The sequence below is a fragment of the Meleagris gallopavo genome, chromosome 1, assembly GCF_905368555.1.
Source record: "Meleagris gallopavo chromosome 1, MGAL_WU_HG_1.1, whole genome shotgun sequence".
NCBI lineage: Eukaryota > Metazoa > Chordata > Aves > Galliformes > Phasianidae > Meleagris > Meleagris gallopavo.
Genome location: NC_139404.1, coordinates 193,977,914 through 193,999,184, shown reverse-complemented (window position 1 = coordinate 193,999,184; position 21,271 = coordinate 193,977,914). Strand labels below are relative to the sequence as shown.

At 46.9% G+C, this 21,271-nt stretch overlaps 1 protein-coding gene across 2 annotated transcripts; it reads right to left on the bottom strand.

The window, feature by feature from the left end:
- Positions 1-78: 78 nt before the first annotated feature.
- LOC146545870 (uncharacterized) lies at positions 79-21,109 on the bottom strand. 2 transcript variants are annotated; one of them, XM_085216748.1, is made up of 4 exons: positions 17,389-21,109; positions 17,079-17,274; positions 768-1,053; positions 79-615 (listed from the first exon to the last, which is right to left on the bottom strand). In XM_085216748.1, exons 1-3 carry the CDS (start codon positions 17,886-17,888, stop codon positions 778-780), a joined length of 972 nt encoding a protein of 323 aa, XP_085072874.1. In that variant the 5' UTR covers positions 17,889-21,109; the 3' UTR covers positions 79-615; positions 768-777. The 2 variants fall into 2 exon arrangements, with proteins under 2 accessions (XP_085072874.1, XP_085072873.1); XM_085216747.1 differs by having other exon boundaries at positions 79-1,053.
- Positions 21,110-21,271: the final 162 nt, after the last annotated feature.

The window sequence follows — 21,271 nt, the reverse complement described above, 5'->3', positions numbered from 1 at the left end:
TCAGTTTGCTTTCTCTCTCTAAACAACTCAAACTCATTTATTGTCTAGTGTTGGGTTTTTCAAAGACAAATGAGCAACACTGGATTCTGTAACTTACGATTAGGGAAGTTTCTGCCTCTCTTTAAGGTCCTGATGCATGGAGATGCTGTTCCTCTAGCCACTTCAACCTACAGCCCTAAGCATCTCCGAGCTCCCTCTGTGCACTAGATAGAAGGACTCTGCCTTGTGCTTCTCTCCAAATGCAATAATTAAACATGGCCTGTTTCATAGTTTCTTCAGTGACTTAAAGGCCTGCAAAATCTGTTATATTGTTTTCTCCTCAAATGTGTGTCTCAATTCTCCACCAGTAGAGTGGTGAAAAGATCAAATTTTATATCTTCAAGGTAGAGTGTGTGAAAAAAAGGAATTTTGGCACCTCAGAGATAGATAAGGGATTTTTATAAAGCATTTGGCAGTAGTGCATGAAGAGCTGGATAAACACTGGGCAGTAATTCATAAACTTTTGGTTTAAAATCTCTTGCTGTATGTAACAGTGGGTAATTGTCATCCAGTAGGGCTGTTGTTTCCATGAGAGTCCCACAGAGCAGTTTGTGGTTACTGGCTAGTGGCTGTGTCCTGGAAAGCAGAAATTAAAGGATTTATTGATTACATTAGATGACCAATAAATCATGAGTTCTCAGATTTATTATATAGTTAGACTAAAATCTGTTTTGACGAGGATATAAAAACGGCAGTATTGTAAACAAAAAAGGATTGGTGCTACATACGTGTATTTCATTAGAATAATGATTGCTGGCGTTCTGGCAGTGCACTGGGATGAGCACTTAAACCCGTCCTGACTGGAGTGGCTGCACAGGGAGGTGGTGGAGTCGCCGTCCTTGGAGGCGTCCAAGAGGCGCCTGGAAGAGGAGCTACGAGATGTGGTTTAGAGCTTGTGGCAGCAGTGGTGATGGGAGGATGGCTGGACCAGATGATCTTGCAGGTCCTTTCCAACCTTGTGATTGTATGATTCTGTGATTGTAAGTAGTAAGGAGTTCTGGTTTGAGGTGTCCCCTATAATCAGAATAAAGGCGAACTCTTTAGTTTTAGTATGGTTGTAAAGTTATCCAGAATGAATCTGCAAAAGGGCTATCAGAAAATGAATTACAATCTGGACTTGGACTCTAAGCGAATTTTCTCATAGTCCTTGACGCATTATGCCTTCTGTGCTCCTCTTGCAGGTGGCTATTTCTTACATTGCCTGATGTTTCAGGGAGCAGCAGCATTATAATGGCATATTTGCAATCTGACGTTGTGCTGCTTTCCCCAGACCTCCTCATCCACGTGATGCTAAAACCAGAATCACACTCACCAACTTCTCTGCAAGAGGCTCAGATAAACAGGACTAGCAAAGGGGAAGTATTTCTCCAGTGTCTAACTCCCGTTTCTTCAGCTTTCCATTCTCAGATTCACCTTGCTGTTATCTCTGCTTTCAGGAACTCATAACCTAATACAGACATCCAGCCAGCCTCCAAGGAGTTTATGATCCATTAATATGGCCTTGTTTATAGCATCTGAGCCAGGATGTCATCACACTGAGGCCCCACACATAGATGGCAAGGAGGAAGCAATATAAATTATGCTGGGCCCTGCTTTCTTGTGGTGAGATCTCTACTTACCAGAAACTTCTGGCCTTTGTTCTGGGCTGGGAATGGTTTTTGTAATGGAGAGAGAGCCACTTTCTATTCTGAGTGGAGAAAGCAGTACCAGGGAAGGTTTTAATTATCTCTCATTTCAGAGAAGCCAGGCTGCAGTATAACTGCAGGAGTTGATGAACAGTGCAGTCCCAGTCGAGAGGAAGGATGCAGGAATGTTCTCATTCTTATACTTAAGAACAGCTATGAGATCCCCTCTCAGCCTTCTCTATTCCATACTGAAGAGACATCAGACACATTAGACACTTCCAATAACATTGGTAGGATCACCTCTCAGCCTTCTCCACGCTGAAGAGTTCCAAATCTCCGATCCTTTCCTCATGCAGGAGATGCTACAGGTTCTATTAATCTTTTGGCTTTCCACTGGACTCTCTCTAGATGATCCCTGTCCTTTTGGAACTGGACAGCTCAGAACTGGACACAGTATTCCAGCTGTGTCCTCACCAGGGCAGAGTAGAGGCGAAGGATCATCTCCCTTCATCTACTCTCCATGGTCCTTTTCACGCACCCCAAGATACCCCTGGCTTTCTTGGCCAGCAGGGCACACTGCTGGCTCGTGGCCAGCCTGTTGTCCACCAGGATACCCTGGTCCTTCTCTTCAGTGTTCCTCTCCAGCAGGTCATCCCCTAGCCTGCACTGTGCTGTGGTTGTTCCTCCCCAGGCACAAGAATCCACACTTCCTCTTGTTAAGCCTCAGAGCAGGGTTCCTCTCTGCTCCGTTCTTCAGCCTGCCCAGGTCTTGTTGAATGGCAGCACAGCCTTCTGGGCCGTCAGCCGCCCCTCTCAGTTTTGTACCATCAGCAAACATGCTGAGGGTGGGCTGCGTCCCTTCACCCAGGCCAGTGATGAAGATGTTGAACAAGACCAGGCCCAGCGCCGACCCGTAGGGAACACTGCCAGTTTCAGGACTGCAGCCAGACTCTGCACTGCGAATCGCGGCGCTCTGAGCTCTGCCTGTCAGCCACTTCTCAACCCGCGAGCAGGGTAAGGCTTTCTAACTGCACAGTGCTGCTATCCGAAGGGCGGATAAAAACCACGAAGCCAAATGCTTCTTCATAGTGGCAGACAGTAGAATAAGAACAATTTCCACAATTACAGCTCGACACATTCAGAGTGGACTCCAGGAAAAACCTCTCCGTCAGGAGAGCAGCGCAACGCCAGAAGAAGCTTCTCGCGTGGGCTGAGTTCCTACCTTGCAAGGTTTCGATGCCGATCTGACCTTGTATTTTTGATAGTCCTGATTCAAGTGAGAGGCTGGCTGTGCACGGAGGGATATCCCTTTAACCATGATGGGGTAAGTCTCGATGCACCTCATTGTCCACTCATATATCCCACAATTTCTAAGTATCATAACAAGGGTGCTGTGGGAGACGGTGTCAGATGCCTTGCTGAAGTCAAGATACACAGCATCCATTGTTCTCCCTTCATCACCCTTCTCTTCCAATTGCTTGGAATAGCATCCAGAACAAGTTTTCCAAGGACAGAAGTGAGGCTGACTGGCTGTGGTTTTCCAGAACCTCCTTCTTGCCTTCTCTGAAGACTGGTGTGATACTGTGTGTCCTCCAGTCTTCAGGCATCTCTCCTGTTCTCCAGGACCTCTGAAAGATAAAAGAGAGTGGCTCAGCAGTCATTTCTGCCAGCTCCCTCAGCACATATGGGTGCATCCCATCAGGGCCCATGGATTTGTGCGAGTTGATTTTGGCCAGACACTCTCTAATCATATCCTTCTCAACTAAGGGGAAGGCTTCCATTCCCCAGACTCTCTTACCTCCAGGGTCTGAGATTCCTGAGGGGGCAGTCTGATTAGTAAAGTTAGAAGCAAAGAAGGCATTCTGTATCTTCACCTTGCCTGCATCTCTTGTTGCCAGGGCGTCTACCTCATTCAATAATGCACTCGCATTTTCCTTAGTCTTCCTTTTACTGCTGACATACTTAAAAACACCTTGCTTGCTTGTTATCCTTGACTTTCTTTGCCAAATTTAATTCCAAGTGGGCTTTGGCCTTCCTCATTGCATCCCTACAGGCTCTAACAACATTCCTGTGTTCCTCCTAACCAGACAGCCCTTTTTCTGCATTTCGTAAACTTTCTTCTCCCTTTGAGTTTATCCATGAGCTCCTTGCTCACCCATGCAGGCCTTCTGCCAACTTTCCCCAATTCTTTACTCTTAGTTGTGCACCAATCTTGAGCTTGGAAGAAGTTGTGTTTGAGTGCTGACTGGCTCCCTCGGGCCTCCTTGCTTTCCAACGTTCTAGCCCATGGGACACCGGCACGTACATCCTTGAAGAGGTCAGAGTTGGCAGTCCTACATACTGCTTTGCTTCTTCCACACAAGATCCTGAACTGTATCATCTCATGATTGCTGCATCTCAAGTTGCCCCCAACCTTCATATCCCCAGCCAGCCCTTCCTTCTTAGTAAGAATAAGGTCCAGCAAAATGCTTCTTCTCATTGGCTCCTCCAGGTAGCAGGAGAAGTTGCAAGCATGTGGAAAATGCTCGTCTTAATTTTTATGCTTTGCATTGCAAGTTTTCCTTCAGTCTAGTCTGGTAGTCAAGCACTTTGGGTTCCTGGTATGAAAATTATCTGATCAGCATTTTTTCAAATGCTTTGGAGGAGCTATTTTGTTTATGTGCTATTCATGTTCTTTCATTCCTCCTGTGCCAGTTCTCCATTTCATTATCCATATTTGTTAGTGATTCACGTAGTTCTTGCAGTTATATGATCTACAGTCTAATTTAGTGTGTAACAGTGAGTTTTATCTTCAGAACAGTAGGATTCAGATTAAACTGGGATAGTTACTAGCATTCATAAATCATAAAACCACAAAGTGACTTAGTTTCATATTTTTTTAATCACATGACGTGAAACTTCTCTGAATTATCTTTTCCTTGACTTACTAACACACACTTTGGGAAAGAGAAGGAAGGGAGGAAGGGAGGGAGGGAAGGAGAGAAGATGAAAAGAAGAAAGCCCCAGGCCTAAATGCAATACTCCAGATGGTGCCTCACAAGGGCAGAGTAGAGAGGGACAATCACCTCCTTGTCCCTGCTTGCCTCTGCTCTGTTGATGTAGCCCAGGATAGTGTTGTCCCTCCAGGCTCGTGTCCAGCTTTTTGTTCATCAGGACCCCCAAGTCCTACCACTCAGCTTGGTGTCATCAGCAAACTTGCTGAAGGTACAACCAATCCCACTGTCTGTGCCATTGATAAACATGCTGTAGAGCACTGGGGGTCACCACTTGTGACCGGCTTCCTCCTGGCCACAGATCCATTGACAACAACCCCCTGGCTATGACCATCCAGCCATTTATTTATCCACCTAATACTCCAGCCTTCAGATCCATCTCTCTCCAATTTAGAGTTAAGGATGTGGTGTGGGACCACGTCAAAAGCCTTGCACAATTCCAGTTGCCTTTCCTTTGTCTGCTGGTGGCATCACTTCATCATAGAAGGCCACCGGATTCGTCAGGCACGATCTGCCATTGGTGAAGCTATGCTGGCTCTCAGATCACCTCCTTATCTCGCATGTGCCTTAACATAGCTTCTGCTCCACGATCTTCCCAGGCACAGAGGTGAGGCTCACCGGCCTGTAGTTCCCTGGATCTTCCTTTTTCTCCCTTTCTTAAAAATAGGAGCGATGCTTTCCTGTTTCCACTCAGCAGGGACTTTGCCTGACAGCCATGATTTTTCAAATATGATGGAGTGAGGCTTGGCAAGTACATCAGGCAGTTCCTTAGAACATTAGGGTTCGTATTGTTCAGCTCCATATTCAAACTTGTACGTATTCAGCTCTGCTCTTACACTGGCAGGGATTTTGCTCATCCCACCCCCGCTTAGAAGTTCAGGGACATGAGAGATGTAGGAAGCCTGAATGTTCATGAAGACAGGGGCAAAGAACTCATTAAGTACTCAGCCTTGTCCATGTCTGAGAAGACCAGCTCTGCCTTTTCATTTAACAGGAGGGGTGCACTCTCCTTTGCCTGTCTGCTCTGCCAAATGTATCTAATAAACCCTTCTTGTTTTTCACATCCCTCATCAAGTTTAATTCCATCTGAGCCTTGACTTTCCTGATCCTATCCTTGCATATCTGGACAGCATCCCTATGCTTGTGCTAGCAGTGGGAATGAGAAGACGGTTGGACTAGATGATCTTAAAGGTCGTTTCCAACCTTGTGATTCTACGATTCTATGATTCTTCCCTGGCCACCCATCCCTGCTTCCACAGCTTATGTTTTTCTTTTTTTTTTTTTTTTCTTTTTCATCAGCTATCCACAGCCTATTTAAGTAGAACTGTAACACAGAAATCCTTGATCCAAGAACAGGGCATTTGTTTTTAAATGAAATGCATTTCTGGGACCAGACTGCTCAACTACATTGAGCTTCAGAATACAGTGGAACATGATGACAAATGATGACTGAAGCAGGGTTAAGTAGTGGACATTTCCTTCATGTCATAGAATCACAGAATGACTCGATTTGGAAGGGACGTTACAGATCATCTAGTTCCAACTCCTCTCTCAGGGCTGCCAATCAGTACCGGATTGAGTTGCCCAGGGCCCCATCCGACCTAGCCTTGAACGTCTCCAGGGATGAGGTACCCAAAACCTCTCTGGGCAGCCTGGTCCAGCATCTCACCACCTTCTGAGTGAAAAAAATCCCCCTAACATCTAATCTAAATCTGCCTTCTTTTCGTTTAAAACTGTCCTCCTTTGTGCCCCTAGTCATAGAAGGAAATGAGGTTTGAAAGGCAGGTCCTGTCTGACCAACCTCATCTCTTTCTATAGCAAGTGACCTGCCTTGTGGATGAGGGAAAGGCTGTTCACACAGCCTGCCTCATCTTCAGCAAAGCCTTTTACACTGTAGTATTTTCCTGGAGGAGCTGGCAGCCCATGGCTTGGACAGGCACACACTTAGGTGGGTAAAAAATGGCTGGATAGCCCAGCCCAGAAAGTGGTGGTGAATGGAGTTAAATCCACCAGCTGGCACAGTACAAGAAGGAGCAGCTTCAAGTTGCTCCAGAGGAGATTCAGGTTGGATATCAGGAAGAAGTTCTTCTCAGAAAAAAGTGGCTAGGCATTGGAACAGGCAGACCAGGGAGGTGGTGGAGTCACTGTCCCTGGGGTGTTGAAGGAGGGTGGACGTAGTCCCTAGACGATCTTAGAGGTCTTTTCCAACTTTAATGATTTTATGACTTGACAGTGTAAAAAGTCAGTCTCCATCCTCATTATAAGCTCCTTTTAGAATGGGAAGCACTGGAAGGCTGCAGTGAGCTTTCCCCTGAGCCTTCTCTTCTCCAGGCTGAACAAGCACGCTTCTTTCAGCCTGTTTCCATAGCAGAGGTGCTCCAGCCCTCTGAGCATCTTCATGGGCTTCTCTGGACCTGCCCCAACAGCTCCATGTCTTTCTTGTGCTGGGGGCTGAGACCCTAAACTTCTTATGGTGAAGGCCCAAAAGCAGCCAGCTGCAACCAGAGCAGGCCCGCGCTTGAAGCCTGTCAGTTCCTCTACACAAAACAACAAACCAGTTGAAATTATAACATGCTCTATTATACTCCATGTCATTTTTTTGTTTAAAAGTACTGCATCTGTTTAGACATATGTTCATATAGTAAGATGTCTCAGAGGGAAAAGTTGTCAGAAGGAATATTTGAAGCTTAAAGTGTTCCTTCAATATTTCTGGTGCTTTGGACGTAAATAAAAAGTCACCTCTGATACAGTTTGCAGTTGATACTAATGTTGATAGAAATATAAACAGGGAAGTAATAAACAATGAGATGCAAAGCATTTTCATGATTATGTGTCTGCCCAGAAAAATAAGGCTGAAGTGCTTTACAGTGGTAGTAGACAAGCTAAAACTCAGTACTGAAGCAAACAGAGCTAGAGCTACCTTAGGATGCATCAAGGTGGAAGGAATTACTGGAAATCCATATCCTGTTGTGTTAATTTTGTCACAAGAGTTGCTGAAGGATTGAAGAATATGAAACAAATAACCTAATTGTTCCTAATACTTCATATGCTCCTTTGACTGCTGAGCTCTAAGCTGACATTTTCGCAAGACTCTTTGAAGCTGAAGCTGTCATTCTCTATCATAATCATCTCAGATGCCGTAATCTGACATGTGAATCAGGGATTGTTTTCCCTTAGGCTCCACTTTAGATTTCTCTCTGCTGGATTTTATCTGCCACTCTTATCCTGGAGTAGCTCAGTCTCCTAAGGCCGTTCTGTTCTCTCTCAGCAGCCTGTCACCCATGCTTCTCTGAACACTTAGGATCAGCCACAAATACTGCCTGACAGCTTACTCTCTTCTGCAGCCTGAGCAAAGATATGCTAGAAACAGAAGTCCCAGTACAGAGCTTGTAAATCTGCTCGGGCACCCTCCCTCTGTGGAATGATCTGACAATGTGTAGTGTCTCCCAAAGACTCCCTTCAAATGCTGCCTGGACATCACAGAATTACAAGGGTTGGAAGGGGCCTCAAGAGACCTTTGAGTCCAACCCCCATTCTAAGCAGGTTCCCTATAATAGGTCATGCAGGTATGCATCCAGATAGGACTGGACTCTCTCTAGATGATCCCTGTCTTTTTTGAATTGAGAACACAGAACTGGACACAGTATTCTAAATGCGGCCCCTCCATGGTAGAGTAGAGGGGGAGGATCACCTCCTTCAACCTGTTGGCCATATTCCTTTTAATGCATCCTACATTAACTCGACGTCTTTGTCACGTTAAATTCATCTTGGCAGCTTGAGATAGAATGATAGAATGGTAGAATGGTTTGGGTTGGAGGCGACCCTTAAGATCACCCAGTCCCAACCCCCTGCTGTAGGCAGGGACACCTCCCATAGCCCGGGTTGCTCACAGCCCCATCCAGCCTGGCCTTCAGTGCTTCCAGGCAGGGGGCATCCACAGCCTGGCTGGGCAACCCGTGCCAGTGTCTCACCACCCTCACAGGAAAGAATTTCTCCCTGATATCTAATCTAGATCTGCCCTCTTCCAGTTTAAAACCATTTCCCCTCATCCTGTCACTACATGCCCTTATAAAAGTCCCTCCCCAGCTTTCCTGTAGGCCCTTCAGGCACTGGAAGGACACTCACTACAAGGTCTCCTCGCAGCCTTCTCTTTTCCAGGCTGAAGATCCCCAGCCCTCTCAGCCTGTCCCCATGGCGGAGGTGCTCCAGCCCTCTGATCATCTTCATGGCCCTCCTCTGGACCTGCTCCAACAGCTCCATGTCCTTCCGGTGTTGGGGGCTCCAGAACTGGATGCTGTGCTCCAGGTGGGGTCTCACAAGAGCAGAATAGAGGGTCAGAATCACCTCCCTTGCCCTGCTGACCACACTTCTCTTGATGCAACCCAGGATATGCAAGCTTATGATTTTTTTCCCCATTGTAAAAAAATTAAGCACAATAAGTGATGCACAGAGTTTTCTTGCTCTGCATCTAAGACTCATAAACAATGCTGCAACACAAAAATAGTAACAGTCTTAATGAAACTGACTGTATCTTACATAGATTTCCACTAGATGGAGCAGTGTCACACCAGTTCTTGAGTACATGAGCGTGCACCCATGAATGGGTGTGGGGGTGTGTGTGTGTGTAAATGTGTGTGTGTTTGTATGTCATCCTGTCTAGATTAGGAAACACAGCTTCCTGTGGCTGTTTGTGGAAGGTATATTTAGTGTATATCCACTGTGTATTGGTTGTGGAACGATAAAATTCAGTTATCAAAGAAAGAAAGGGGTTTTGACCATCTTCAGTTTTCTTTTTCCTAAAAGAATCACCAGAAACTGCCCCTCTGAGTCACATCGGGACCCAAGGCCATGATCAAGGAGAACTCCAATATAGATGGGTGAGTCCTGGGCAGTCAATTTGTCCCTTCAGAGTCCTCCTCCCAGTTCTCTGCTGCTAGCAGAAGAGTCCAGTGGAGTCAACAGCCTGTGGGTGAGACTTGACTCTGCTGATCTCAGAGCCTTTCCTTCCTGAACAAACATTTTCCATTCTGAAATAATTACCTCACTATATATAGAAAGCACCAGCTCCTCCAAAGCAAAAGCCTTATTATTTGGAAAGGGATATCCCTCAAACTGTTTTCTCCCCTTTTCAAAGCAGCAGCAAGCCCTTTGCTGCCAGGCTTGTATATGCCTGTGAACAGTGTTATCAAAGGCACACGTTCAGCTCACACTGAAATAATTTGGATTTCCCTGTGCTCCCCACCCCCACCTCATGGATTTTGAGACTATGTCTGTAATCACAATCCACAGGATTTCGGAAACCACCTCCCCATCTCACTTCCTCCCAGCTGATTTTCAGTGGAACAGAAGGAGACTTGTTTGCTACCGGGGAGGAAGTTCAGGTCTTACTGAGCAACTTTCTAAGAGGCACCTATGAGAACGAGGCACTTTGGTTTAGTCAATGTAAGCTCTCAGAGGCTGCTGCCAAATGAGGTCACCCTGCTGCAGAAACGTGGATGAAGAGATTCCAGGAGAATAGAAGAAGCCAGGGCAGGAAGTAGAGCAGTCAGTAGCGCAGGGCTCAGCTCAGTCAACTTCCCTCTCTGGAAATGTTGATTTCAGTTCTGTCTTGGCTCACAGGCTGAAATGTGCTAGATGGTTTCTTTCTCATCATTTTCTCATTCCCTTTTCTCATCATAAAAATCATTCCACAGTTTGACAGAATTCACCCTTCACTTCAGCAGTATGTAAATGGGGCAAGCAGCACGTACTCTTACAGATCCTTAGAACTCACTCCCTTTTCTTATCCTTCTAAAGCTACCCATGTTGAAAATTGTTCGTTGGATCCTGACTCATTCTTGTGACTCTTCTCTGGCCACTCTGAGTTTTCTACAGTGTTTACAGATATCGAACACTGCAGCGATATAACTTTCCTATTGTTCCATGTGCTTCTGTTTAGGTAGCTGATACTTCCTTGCGGATTGTTAGTCAAAATACCGAGCAGCATTGAGCTACAGGGAGATCTGTGTAAGACCTCATTAGAAAAACTGCTGGAGGAGGGTTTCTCATCTGCAGTTAATCATTTGATGTAATATGGAACATGAGAATAGTGTTTAATCCTGCTTTTATGTCTGTGTCATAAAGACCTAGGGCCAACACCTTAAAGAGATCTGTTATATCTACATACACATTTATCAAATAAATTAACAGTCATTGGAAATATTAACCAGTTGACTGATTATTTTTTTTTCTTGTTATTGTTTCAAGTAACCAAAGCCTCTCTCGTCTCACTGGCACTCTTTTCAGTCAGCGGTGTACCAGAGTGTTTTGGCAGCACTATACTGGGCTGCATTTGACTTCCCAGTCCAAATGATCAAGATGTAACCGAAAAGTGGTTCACCTTGAAGCATCCTTACCTGTGTGCCTCCGCATTAGTAGTAATTTCTGAAACAATCTATCTGGTTGTCCCCATAACCTAAAGAACTGATATATATTTTCAGCAAGGCTTCTCATACTGTCTCCCATGACATCCTCACTATGAATCGGAGTGTGGAATAGGTGAGTGGACGCTGAGGTGGGCTGAGAACTGGCTGAGTGGCTGAGCTCAGAGGGGGTCATCGGCTGTGCAGAGTGCGGCTGGGGAGCTGTGAGTGGCAGTGCGCCCTGGGGTCGGTGCTGGGTCCGGTCTTGTTCGATATCGTCGTCTTCAACCTTGATGAGGGGATGGTGTCCACCCTCAGCAAGTGCATCATCGAGACAAAGCTGGGAGAAGTGGCGGCACACCAAAAGGCTGTGCTGCCATTCAGCAAGACCCGGACAGGCTGGAGAGCTGGGCAGTAACAAACCAGGTGAGGTGTAACAAAAGCAAGTGTTGAGTCTTGCACCTGGGAAGGAATAACCGCAGGTATCAGTAGAGGTTGGGACGTGAGCTGCTGGAGAGGAGCTCTGCAGAGAAGGACCTGGGGTCCTGGTGGACGACAGGTTGGCCGCGAGCCAGCAGTGTGCCCTGCTGGCCAAGAAGGCCAACGGGATCCTGGGCTGCATGAAAAGGAGCGTGGCCAGCAGGGCAAGGGAGCTGACCTGGGTCTGTTCAGCCTTGAAGAAAGAAGACTGAGAGGGGATCTGATCAATGTTTGTAAATATCTGAGGTGTGGGAGTCCAGAGGACATGGCCAACCTCTTGTCAGCGGTCTGTGGGGGCAGGAGAAGGGGAAATGGCCATCAGCTGGAGCACGGGCAGTTCCAGAACGTGAGGATGACAGAGCTGTGGAACAGGCTGCCCAGGGAGGCTGTGGCTTCTCCTTGTCTGGAGATATTCCAGAGCCGCATGGACGCCCACCTGTGCAGCCTGCTGTAGGCAGCCCGTTCTGCAGGGGTTGGACTCAATGATCCCGGGGGTCCCTTCCAGCCCCTGCAATTCTGCGATTCTGTAATATTTTCTATGGGTTCTAAATCTAAGAGAAACAACTTGTCCTACTTCTCTGCTTATTTATCCATGATAGGCATATCCTATAAATTGTAATAAAACTATTAGATATTTTATAGTTTGAATTATTGCTATTATTATTTTGCATAGGTATAGAGATTACTATTATTACTGGCTAGAAATATTTAAAAATATAATAATTAAATTTATCTATACAATAGTACTCCAGAAAAATGTTGGATTTAGAGTTATCTCTAATCTGAATATGAATCAGCCAAGGGCACACTGTTGTGAAAACAAACACACAAGATGTTATAAATAAGAACATGATTTGCAAGATGCATCAAGTAACACTTCTGGCTCCACTTTCTCTGATCAGGATCTCACCTGCAGTACTGTGTCCAGTCTTAGTGAGGGCACTTCAGAGAATGCTGACTACACTGAGAAAGTCCGCAGGAGATTATTAGAGGTTGGGAAAATGCATTATGGAAAGATTAAATACTCTGGGGCAGTTTCTCTTAAAGAGGGAACCAATATGATAACGCCTTTGGCTTGTAGAAGAAAATTGCAAAGAGAAGAATCTGCTTCCAGTGTTCATGATACATAGTACAAGAAACAACAGGTTTTGATTTCAGAGAATAAAATTTAACACTGAATAGATTGGCTAGCAAGTTCACGGTGTCTTTGTTATGGGATAGCCTGAAGAACCAGTTGATGCAAACCTGCTAAGCATGACAGTTGCTTCTGGATTCAGTGAACCCTCTCTGAGTTATAGAAATAAGGCAGTTGACAGGCCTGGATGTTTGGGTTTTTTTCTGTCTCAAATCTGCCTACACTATACTGTTTACAAATTAGCTGCAAAGAATATCACCACTACATCACCTGCAGCCTCATTCTTCCAGGTTCCTTATTTTATCTACCTACTTGTAGGTCTCAATTTTGATTATTTTGTCTTCTGGAAATGAATTGTTTTATTTCTGCACTTGAACACTTAACCTTTGGATGCTGCTATAACTTTAATACCAAATCTGTTTGAGAAATCCCAAGTCAAATTACAAGAGATCTGAATGATGAGAATGCATGGAACTGGCAAAAGCGTAGACAAGTCCTGGGCTGGGACTGGTGAAACAATGAGCAGAGGCACTCAGCATGCAAGATGCGCGGTATAATGTAAGGTTAAGATGAGGAGATAGCAAAGGAAAACTTTTCAAGCTCAGTTATTTCAAAGGTTTTACTGTGCTAGAGAATCCCACAGAAGGGCGCAGGTTTCACAAGTGCTTAGGCATTTAGAACTGTGCTGAATAGAGCCCTGGAAAGAACAGACTGGGAGTCATAGCCAGGATATGACATCCCTGGAATAGGACCGAAGGCAAGGAGATGGCAACGTATCACTGCCTCAGGCATCATCTGAGTATGATGCTATAGCCACTGCTCAGTCCACCTGCTTCTAGGACTGCCAATCTTCAAAACAATTCTGATTGTAAACACGTAAAGTAACAAATTAATGGAAGACATGAACTTTCCCTGCTCTACACTGCAGCCATCCATCACATGAGGCCCAACGAGCAGACCTTACATTCAGGGCTCCCTGCTGCTCATGAACAAAACCCATGGCACAGAAATATGTCTGTTGCAAGAACCGTATGTGGCAGGAGTTTGGTGTCCATTTAGACAACCAAGAGATTAACAACTCTTGCACTGTAAGTTTCAAAGTCAGCTAGTTGGGTTACATCCAGCAGCAGTGCACTAGCAGCATTTCTTTTTGACCAAGCTGTGAATATAGAGCTGTGAAGCTGAGGTAACAGCTCCATTTGCCATCTGAGATAACCTACAACTCTCTTTACTTCATGGCTTTCTTTCAAAGGCTTTTCAAATCAAAGAATTACACTATGGCTTGGGTTGGAAGGGACCCTTAAGAGCACCCACTTCCAACCCCCTGCTGTAGGCAGGGACACCTCCCATAGCCTGGGTCGCTCACAGCCCCATCCAGCCTGGCCTTCAGTGCTTCCAGGCAGGGGGCATCCACAGCCTGGCTGGGCAACCCGTGCCAGTGTCTCACCACCCTCACAGGAAAGCATTTCTCCCTGATATCTAATCTAGATCTGCCCTCTTCCAGTTTAAAACCATTTCCCCTCATCCTGTCACTACATGCCCTTATAAAAGTCCCTCCCCAGCTTTCCTGTAGGCCCTTCAGGCACTGGAAGGACGCTCACTACAAGGTCTCCTCGCAGCCTTCTCTTTTCCAGGCTGAAGATCCCCAGCCCTCTCAGCCTGTCCCCATGGCGGAGGTGCTCCAGCCCTCTGATCATCTTCATGGCCCTCCTCTGGACCTGCTCCAACAGCTCCATGTCCTTCCTGTGTTGGGGGCTCCAGAACTGGATGCTGTGCTCCAGGTGGGGTCTCACAAGAGCGGAATAGAGGGTCAGAATCACCTCCCTTGCCCTGCTGACCACACTTCTCTTGATGCAACCCAGGATATGGTTGGCTCCCTGGGCTGCAAGCACACATTGTCAACTCATGTTGAATCTCTCATCAACTGACACTCCCAAATCCTTCTCCTCAGAGCTGCTCTCAAGCCATTCTTTGCCCAACCTATATCCATGCTTGAGATTGCCCCGACCCAGGTGCAGGACCTTGTGCTTGGCCTTGTTTGACTTTGTGAGGTTGGCATGGACCCACCTCTCAAGCCAGTCCAGGTCCCTCTAGATGGCATCCCTTCCCTCTAGCATGTCAACTGCACCACTCAGCTTGGTGTCATCTGCAAACTTGCTGAGGGTGCACTCAATCCCACTGTCCAAGTCACCTACAAAGATGTTAAATAGCAGCAGCCCCAGTACCAATCCCTGAGGAACACCACTCGTCACCTGTCTTCACTTGCATGTTGAGCCATTGATTGCAACTCTCTGAGCGTGACCACCCAGCCAGTCCCTTACCCAGCGAGTGCTCCATCCATCAAACCCATTTTTCTCCAGTTTGGCAACCAGGATGACACACAGGACTGTCTCAAATGCTTTGTACAAGTCCAGGTAGATTATGTCAGGTGCTTTTCCTTTATCCACTGATTCTGTAACCCTGTTACAAAAGGCCACCAAGTTTATCAGGCATGACTTGCCCTTGGTGAAGCCATGTTGGTTACCACCAGTCACCTTGCCTTTATTTTCCAAGTGCCTCAGTAGGGCCTTCAGGAGGATCTGCTCCATGATCTTGCCAGGCACAGAGGCAAGACTGACTGGCCTGTAGTTCCCTGCATCTTCTTTTTTTCCCTTCTTGAAAATGGGGGTTATGTTTCCCCTTTTCCAATCAGTGGGAATCTCACCAGAGACTGCCATGACCTTCTAAATATGATGGACAGCGGCTCGGCAACTTCATCTGCCAGTTCCCTTGGAACCCGTGGATGGATCTCATTGGGTCCCATGGATTTGTGCATCTTCAAGTTCTTTAGAACCTGATCTTCACTTACAGCAGGCAGATCTACCTTCTCCAAGTTCTTACCATTGCTTTCTGCAACTTGGGTGGGTGGCTAGAGCCCTTGCTGGTGAAGACTGAGGCAAAGAAGCCACTGAGCACCTCATCTTTCTCCGTATCACTTGTGACCAGGTCTTCAGTTTCCTTCTGGAGTGGGCCCACGTTTTCCCTGACCTTTTTATTTCTGATAAACTTGCAGAATTTCTTTTTGTTCCCCTTTATGTCCCAGGCTAGATTTAATGATTTCTGTACTTTAGCTTTCCTAACCTGACCCTGGCTGCTCGGACAACTTCTTTGTAGTCCTCCCAGACAACCTGTTCCTGCTTTCACTCCCTATAGATATTCTTTTTGAGCTTAGTTAGGTACAGAGCTCCTTTCTGATCCACGGAGACCTCCTGGAATTCTTGCCTGCCTTCCTTTTCTCGGGATGCACTGCTTCTAGACTTGGAGGAGATGGTCCTTGAATACCAACCAGCTTCTTGGGCCCCTCTTCCCTCCAGGGCTTTCTTCCATGTCACCCTGTCAAGCAGTTCCCTGAAGAGTTCAAAGCCTGTTCTTGCGATCTCAACCAAAAATGCTTACATCTGTCTTAGAGGACTGTCCTGAACTCCACCCACTGCACCTCCTGGCCGTGTATGCTTTGAGCAGGTGCTGAGTTCTTTTATTTTTAACCTCCATTCTGAATGTAGGAAGCCTTTGCTTGCTGTGAACATCCGGGAATGAGAGCCTAAGCACATCCTAGAAAGATTTCCTGTTTGGGATTTCTGAGCCAGCCTTCAATGTGCAAGAGTGGAAACCTCTGAGCGATTTAGTCAGTTCTGGGCTATCTGCCACATTGCTCCTATCCAGGTCAGAAGCAAAATGCCATCTAGCAGGAAGGTGCTATAGTGCCAGACCACTTCCCACCTGCTGGTGATCAGAGTGAGGACATGCAAAGTCAATTCTGGGGTATGGATATGTGGCACTCCAGAATCAAGGTCACTGTGGTGACAGAACAGACATGAGAGGCAGGGTGATATCCCATTTCATTGGAGTCTGTGCCTGTAGAGCTAGGAAAACACGGTGTATGCAGAGCACATCTTCTGTGCTGCCTTCCAGCTATGCTTAAGTAACGGCCAACTCAGTGCAGCATAATGCACCTGCCCCCAGACTGCACTTGTAGAACTATACGTGGGTTTCAACACAGATTTTGAAAACGGGACAATAAATGGCATGTGATAAAATGCAGCAAGTTTGTCAGAATAGCACATTAGACAACTATCTAAGAAAAAAAATAGGGATTATTAGTAAATCAGAAGTTGTAGGCTTGAGGGAATGCGGTCTTTTCAAGATGCAGTTTTGGAACTCATCTATCCCATCTTTTTTCAGTAAAGATCTCAGACAGAAAAAAAAAGAAAAAAAAAAGGTTTCACTGATAAGGTTCAACAGTGAAACAAAGTAAAGTGGCCTTTTGAATACAAATGGTGACCAAAGCATCATAAAAGAAAAAGGTGTTATTATGGACAGGCATAATAGCAATGGACTTAAATTAGTACGTTCGCAGTAGACTTACCCCATCATGGTTAAAGGGATATCCCTCCGTGCACAGCCAGCCTCTCACTTGAATCAGGACTATCAAAAATACAAGGTCAGATCGGCATCGAAACCTTGCAAGGTAGGAACTCAGCCCACGCGAGAAGCTTCTTCTGGCGTTGCGCTGCTCTCCTGACGGAGAGGTTTTTCCTGGAGTCCACTCTGAATGTGTCGAGCTGTAATTGTGGAAATTGTTCTTATTCTATTGTCTGCCACTATGAAGAAGCATTTGGCTTCGTCGTTTTTATCCGCCCTTCGGATAGCAGCACTGTGCAGTTAGAAAGCCTTACCCTGCTCGCGGGTTGAGAAGTGGCTGACAGGCAGAGCTCAGAGCGCCGCGATTCGCAGTGCAGAGTCTGGCTGCAGTCCTGAAACTGGCAGTGTTCCCTACGGGTCGGCGCTGGGCCTGGTCTTGTTCAACATCTTCATCACTGGCCTGGGCCTGGGTGAAGGGACGCAGCCCACCCTCAGCATGTTTGCTGATGGTACAAAACTGAGAGGGGCGGCTGACGGCCCAGAAGGCTGTGCTGCCATTCAACAAGACCTGGGCAGGCTGAAGAACGGAGCAGAGAGGAACCCCGCTCTGAGGCTTAACAAGAGGAAGTGTGGATTCTTGTGCCTGGGGAGGAACAACCACAGCACAGTGCAGGCTAGGGGATGACCTGCTGGAGAGGAACACTGAAGAGAAGGACCAGGGTATCCTGGTGGACAACAGGCTGGCCACGAGCCAGCAGTGTGCCCTGCTGGCCAAGAAAGCCAGGGGTATCTTGGGGTGCGTGAAAAGGACCATGGAGAGTAGATGAAGGGAGATGATCCTTCGCCTCTACTCTGCCCTGGTGAGGACACAGCTGGAATACTGTGTCCAGTTCTGAGCTGTCCAGTTCCAAAAGGACAGGGATCATCTAGAGAGAGTCCAGTGGAAAGCCAAAAGATTAATAGAACCTGTAGCATCTCCTGCATGAGGAAAGGATCGGAGATTTGGAACTCTTCAGCGTGGAGAAGGCTGAGAGGTGATCCTACCAATGTTATTGGAAGTGTCTAATGTGTCTAAATGTGCAGGGGGAAACAGATGGAGACAGGCAAAAGGCAATAAGAGAAAACTGGAACACAGAAAGTTCCATACAAACATGCAGAAGAACTTCTTTATGCCCCATCCCTGCAGGCATCCAAGGCCAGGCTGGATGTGGCTCTGGGCAGCCTGGGCTGCTGGTTGGTGACCTGCATACAGCAGGGGGTTGGAACTGATGAGCACTGTGCTCCTTTGCAACCCAGGCCATTCTATCTTTCTATGATTCTTTACTCTGTGGGTGACAGCACTGGAACAAGCCACCCGGAGAGGTTGTAGAGTCTTCTTTGGAGATATTCAGGAACCACCTGGATGCTTTCCTGCTCAACATACTGCAGGAAATCTGCTTTTAGCAGAGGGGTTGGAGTGGATGATCTCCAGAGTCCCGTTTCAAACCAAACTATGATTCCATGATTCTATGACTCTGTGGCTCTGTGGTTCCCTGGTTCCGTGGTTCTATGGTTCTTTAGCTCCTGGATTTCCAGGCAAAGCAAGCAGACTTCTTTAGCCTGTCCTTATAGATCATGTGTGCCATGTCTCTGTGTCCTACAGTTTTTCGATATCCCTCATGAATGGATAGAGCCAAAAATGTACCAAGGAGACCAGGTTCAGCTTCACCACATCCCAAGCTGAGGAGGATAATTATTCTTTTGATGTGCTGCTCACCTTTTTGTTGAAGTTGGTGAGGTATTTGGTTTGCCATGTTTGCAAGGAAAGCATACAGATTCTTCATTCATTGCCTACTCCTGCCTTCATGTTCTTTTCAACAGGACCTGCAGCTCATCCAGTTGATTCACAGCCTGTACCAACTTTGGCATTGTTCTGCCTCAGGTACAGAAATCTACTTTTACTGAACTTAATGTGGATTCTGCTGACTCAGTTCTTAAGAGTTTCTCTCTGAATCAAAGTTATGCCGTGCAACGTATTAGATGTCCCTCCGAGTGCCATCTGCAGCTTTGTACTTTGTGTTGTCATCCATCATGAATAAAAACACTGGGAAATACTGGCTCCCAAATCAAAGCTTGGCATACTCCAACGACTGCCAGCCACTAGCCTACATTGAAATACCTACTGCTACTCTCTGAGCCCAGAGGTACCAGTTTTCAGGCCCCCTAATGCTCCCTCCATTCATTTAGCACATACTTCTTCTCTGGTTATAAATGCAAATTCTGTGTGAGACAACATGGAGGTACATTTCTTCCACTGCTCTCCATCCATTCGGCCAGTCATTCTGTCATAGAAGGCAGTCAGGCTGGTGTAGCACAAGCTGTGCTATATAAATCTACTGTTCCTGACTGCTTCTTTGTTCTCCACGTGTTCAGAAATGGATTCCAAGATGATGTGGTCCATGATTTGACACTGAAGCACTGATGGTTCTCTGAGTTCTTCCTTGCCTTTCTTAAAAGAGAGTGTAATGTTAGCTTATTTCCAGCCACCAAGGATATCTCCAAAACCACTTTTTTCATATATGATAGACAGCAGCTTTGCAATAACATCAACAAGCTACTAAAAGGACCATCAGCCCTATGTATGTCATTAATTTAGGGGAAAAAGAAAAAAGAAAAAAAAAAACAACGGTAGCCAAAAGTAAAGAGAAGTAAACACACAATAGCTAAAGCAAGGCTGAAATGTCACTGTTACACTTGGAACAGCTGAAGGACAGTAACGACTGCCTCGCTGGGAGTCAGCCCAAGACTCCTTCTAGCCCCAGAGCAGTCTCCAAGGGTAGCTACAAAGAGTTGCACAGGAAGGTGTGGAAGAATAGGAGAAACGTGTGCTACATTTCACTTCACTGCACTCTGACCCAATTCGTTGTAACTCACAGAGTTCGTGACCTGGAGGCAGCTTCTTCTGTTCAGGAGCCCTCAAAGAATTTCTCTTCTATGAACTAATCCAGAAGGCCCTTGAGCCAGTGCAAATCTTGAGCATCCATAGCATCCTATGGCAAAGAGTTCCCCAGGTCCATGCGCCCTCATGTGAAGCATCACCTTCTTTCTTTCAGTCTTGGCTTCGGTTTGCCACACTTTGTGCTTCTTTTATATTGGAAGAAGCAGTGTATGAACCAAATCAGATCTGCAGAGCTGAGGGCCTCACAAGAGCAGAGCAGAGGGGAGGATCAGCTCCCTTGCCCTGCTGGCCACGCTCCTTTTCATGCAGCCCAGGATCCCGTTGGCCTTCTTGGCCAGCAGGGCACACTGCTGGCTCGCGGCCAACCTGTCGTCCACCAGGACCCCAGGTCCTTCTCTGCAGAGCTCCTCTCCAGCAGCTCACGTCCCAACCTCTACTGATCCTGCGGTTATTCCTTCCCAGGTGCAAGACTCAACACTTGCTTTTGTTACACCTCACCTGGTTTGTCACTGCCCAGCTCTCCAGCCTGTCCGGGTCTTGCTGAATGGCAGCACAGCCTTTTGGTGTGCCGCCACTTCTCCCAGCTTTGTCTCGTTGATGCACTTGCTGAGGGTGGACACCATCCCCCCATCAAGGTTGAAGACGAAGATATTGAACAAGACCGGACCCAGCACCGACCCCCAGGGAACTCTGCTGGTCAATACACCAACACTGCTGTGACCTGGCCAATCTGGAGCAGAGAAAACTAGTCTAGGTGGCCACTTTAAGCCAAGGGAGCAGCGTGGACCGTCACCCACTCTTGTTCAGTATTTATTTTTAGTATAGGCTGATGGGGCTCCAGTAACTTGAATGGCAGGCGCTACAGATGATTGTTGTCCTTCCCACCCTCAACACGAGGTTTTCAGGTTACAGAAGCATAGCATCATAGAATCATAGAACGTCTTGGGTTGGAAGAGACCTCAGGGATCATGAAGCTCCAATCCCCCACACTGTGCTTGCTTTTAAGGAAGGAACTGTGGTAGATTAGAAAACGGGCTGTGCCGCTGTGATCGCGTCCCCACATCCCCCAGTACCACCCTCCGTCTCCTTCCACCTCTTTTTGCCCAGCCCTCTCCTTGCCCCGTCCCTTCCCACCCCCGTCCTCGCCCCTCGCTCTTTCCCACCTCTTCTCACTTCCCCGGGCTTCTGGCTCCCATCGCTTCCTACCCATTCCCCTTTATCCCTCCCAGCTGCAGCCTTTCCCCCCGCTCCGCGCCGCT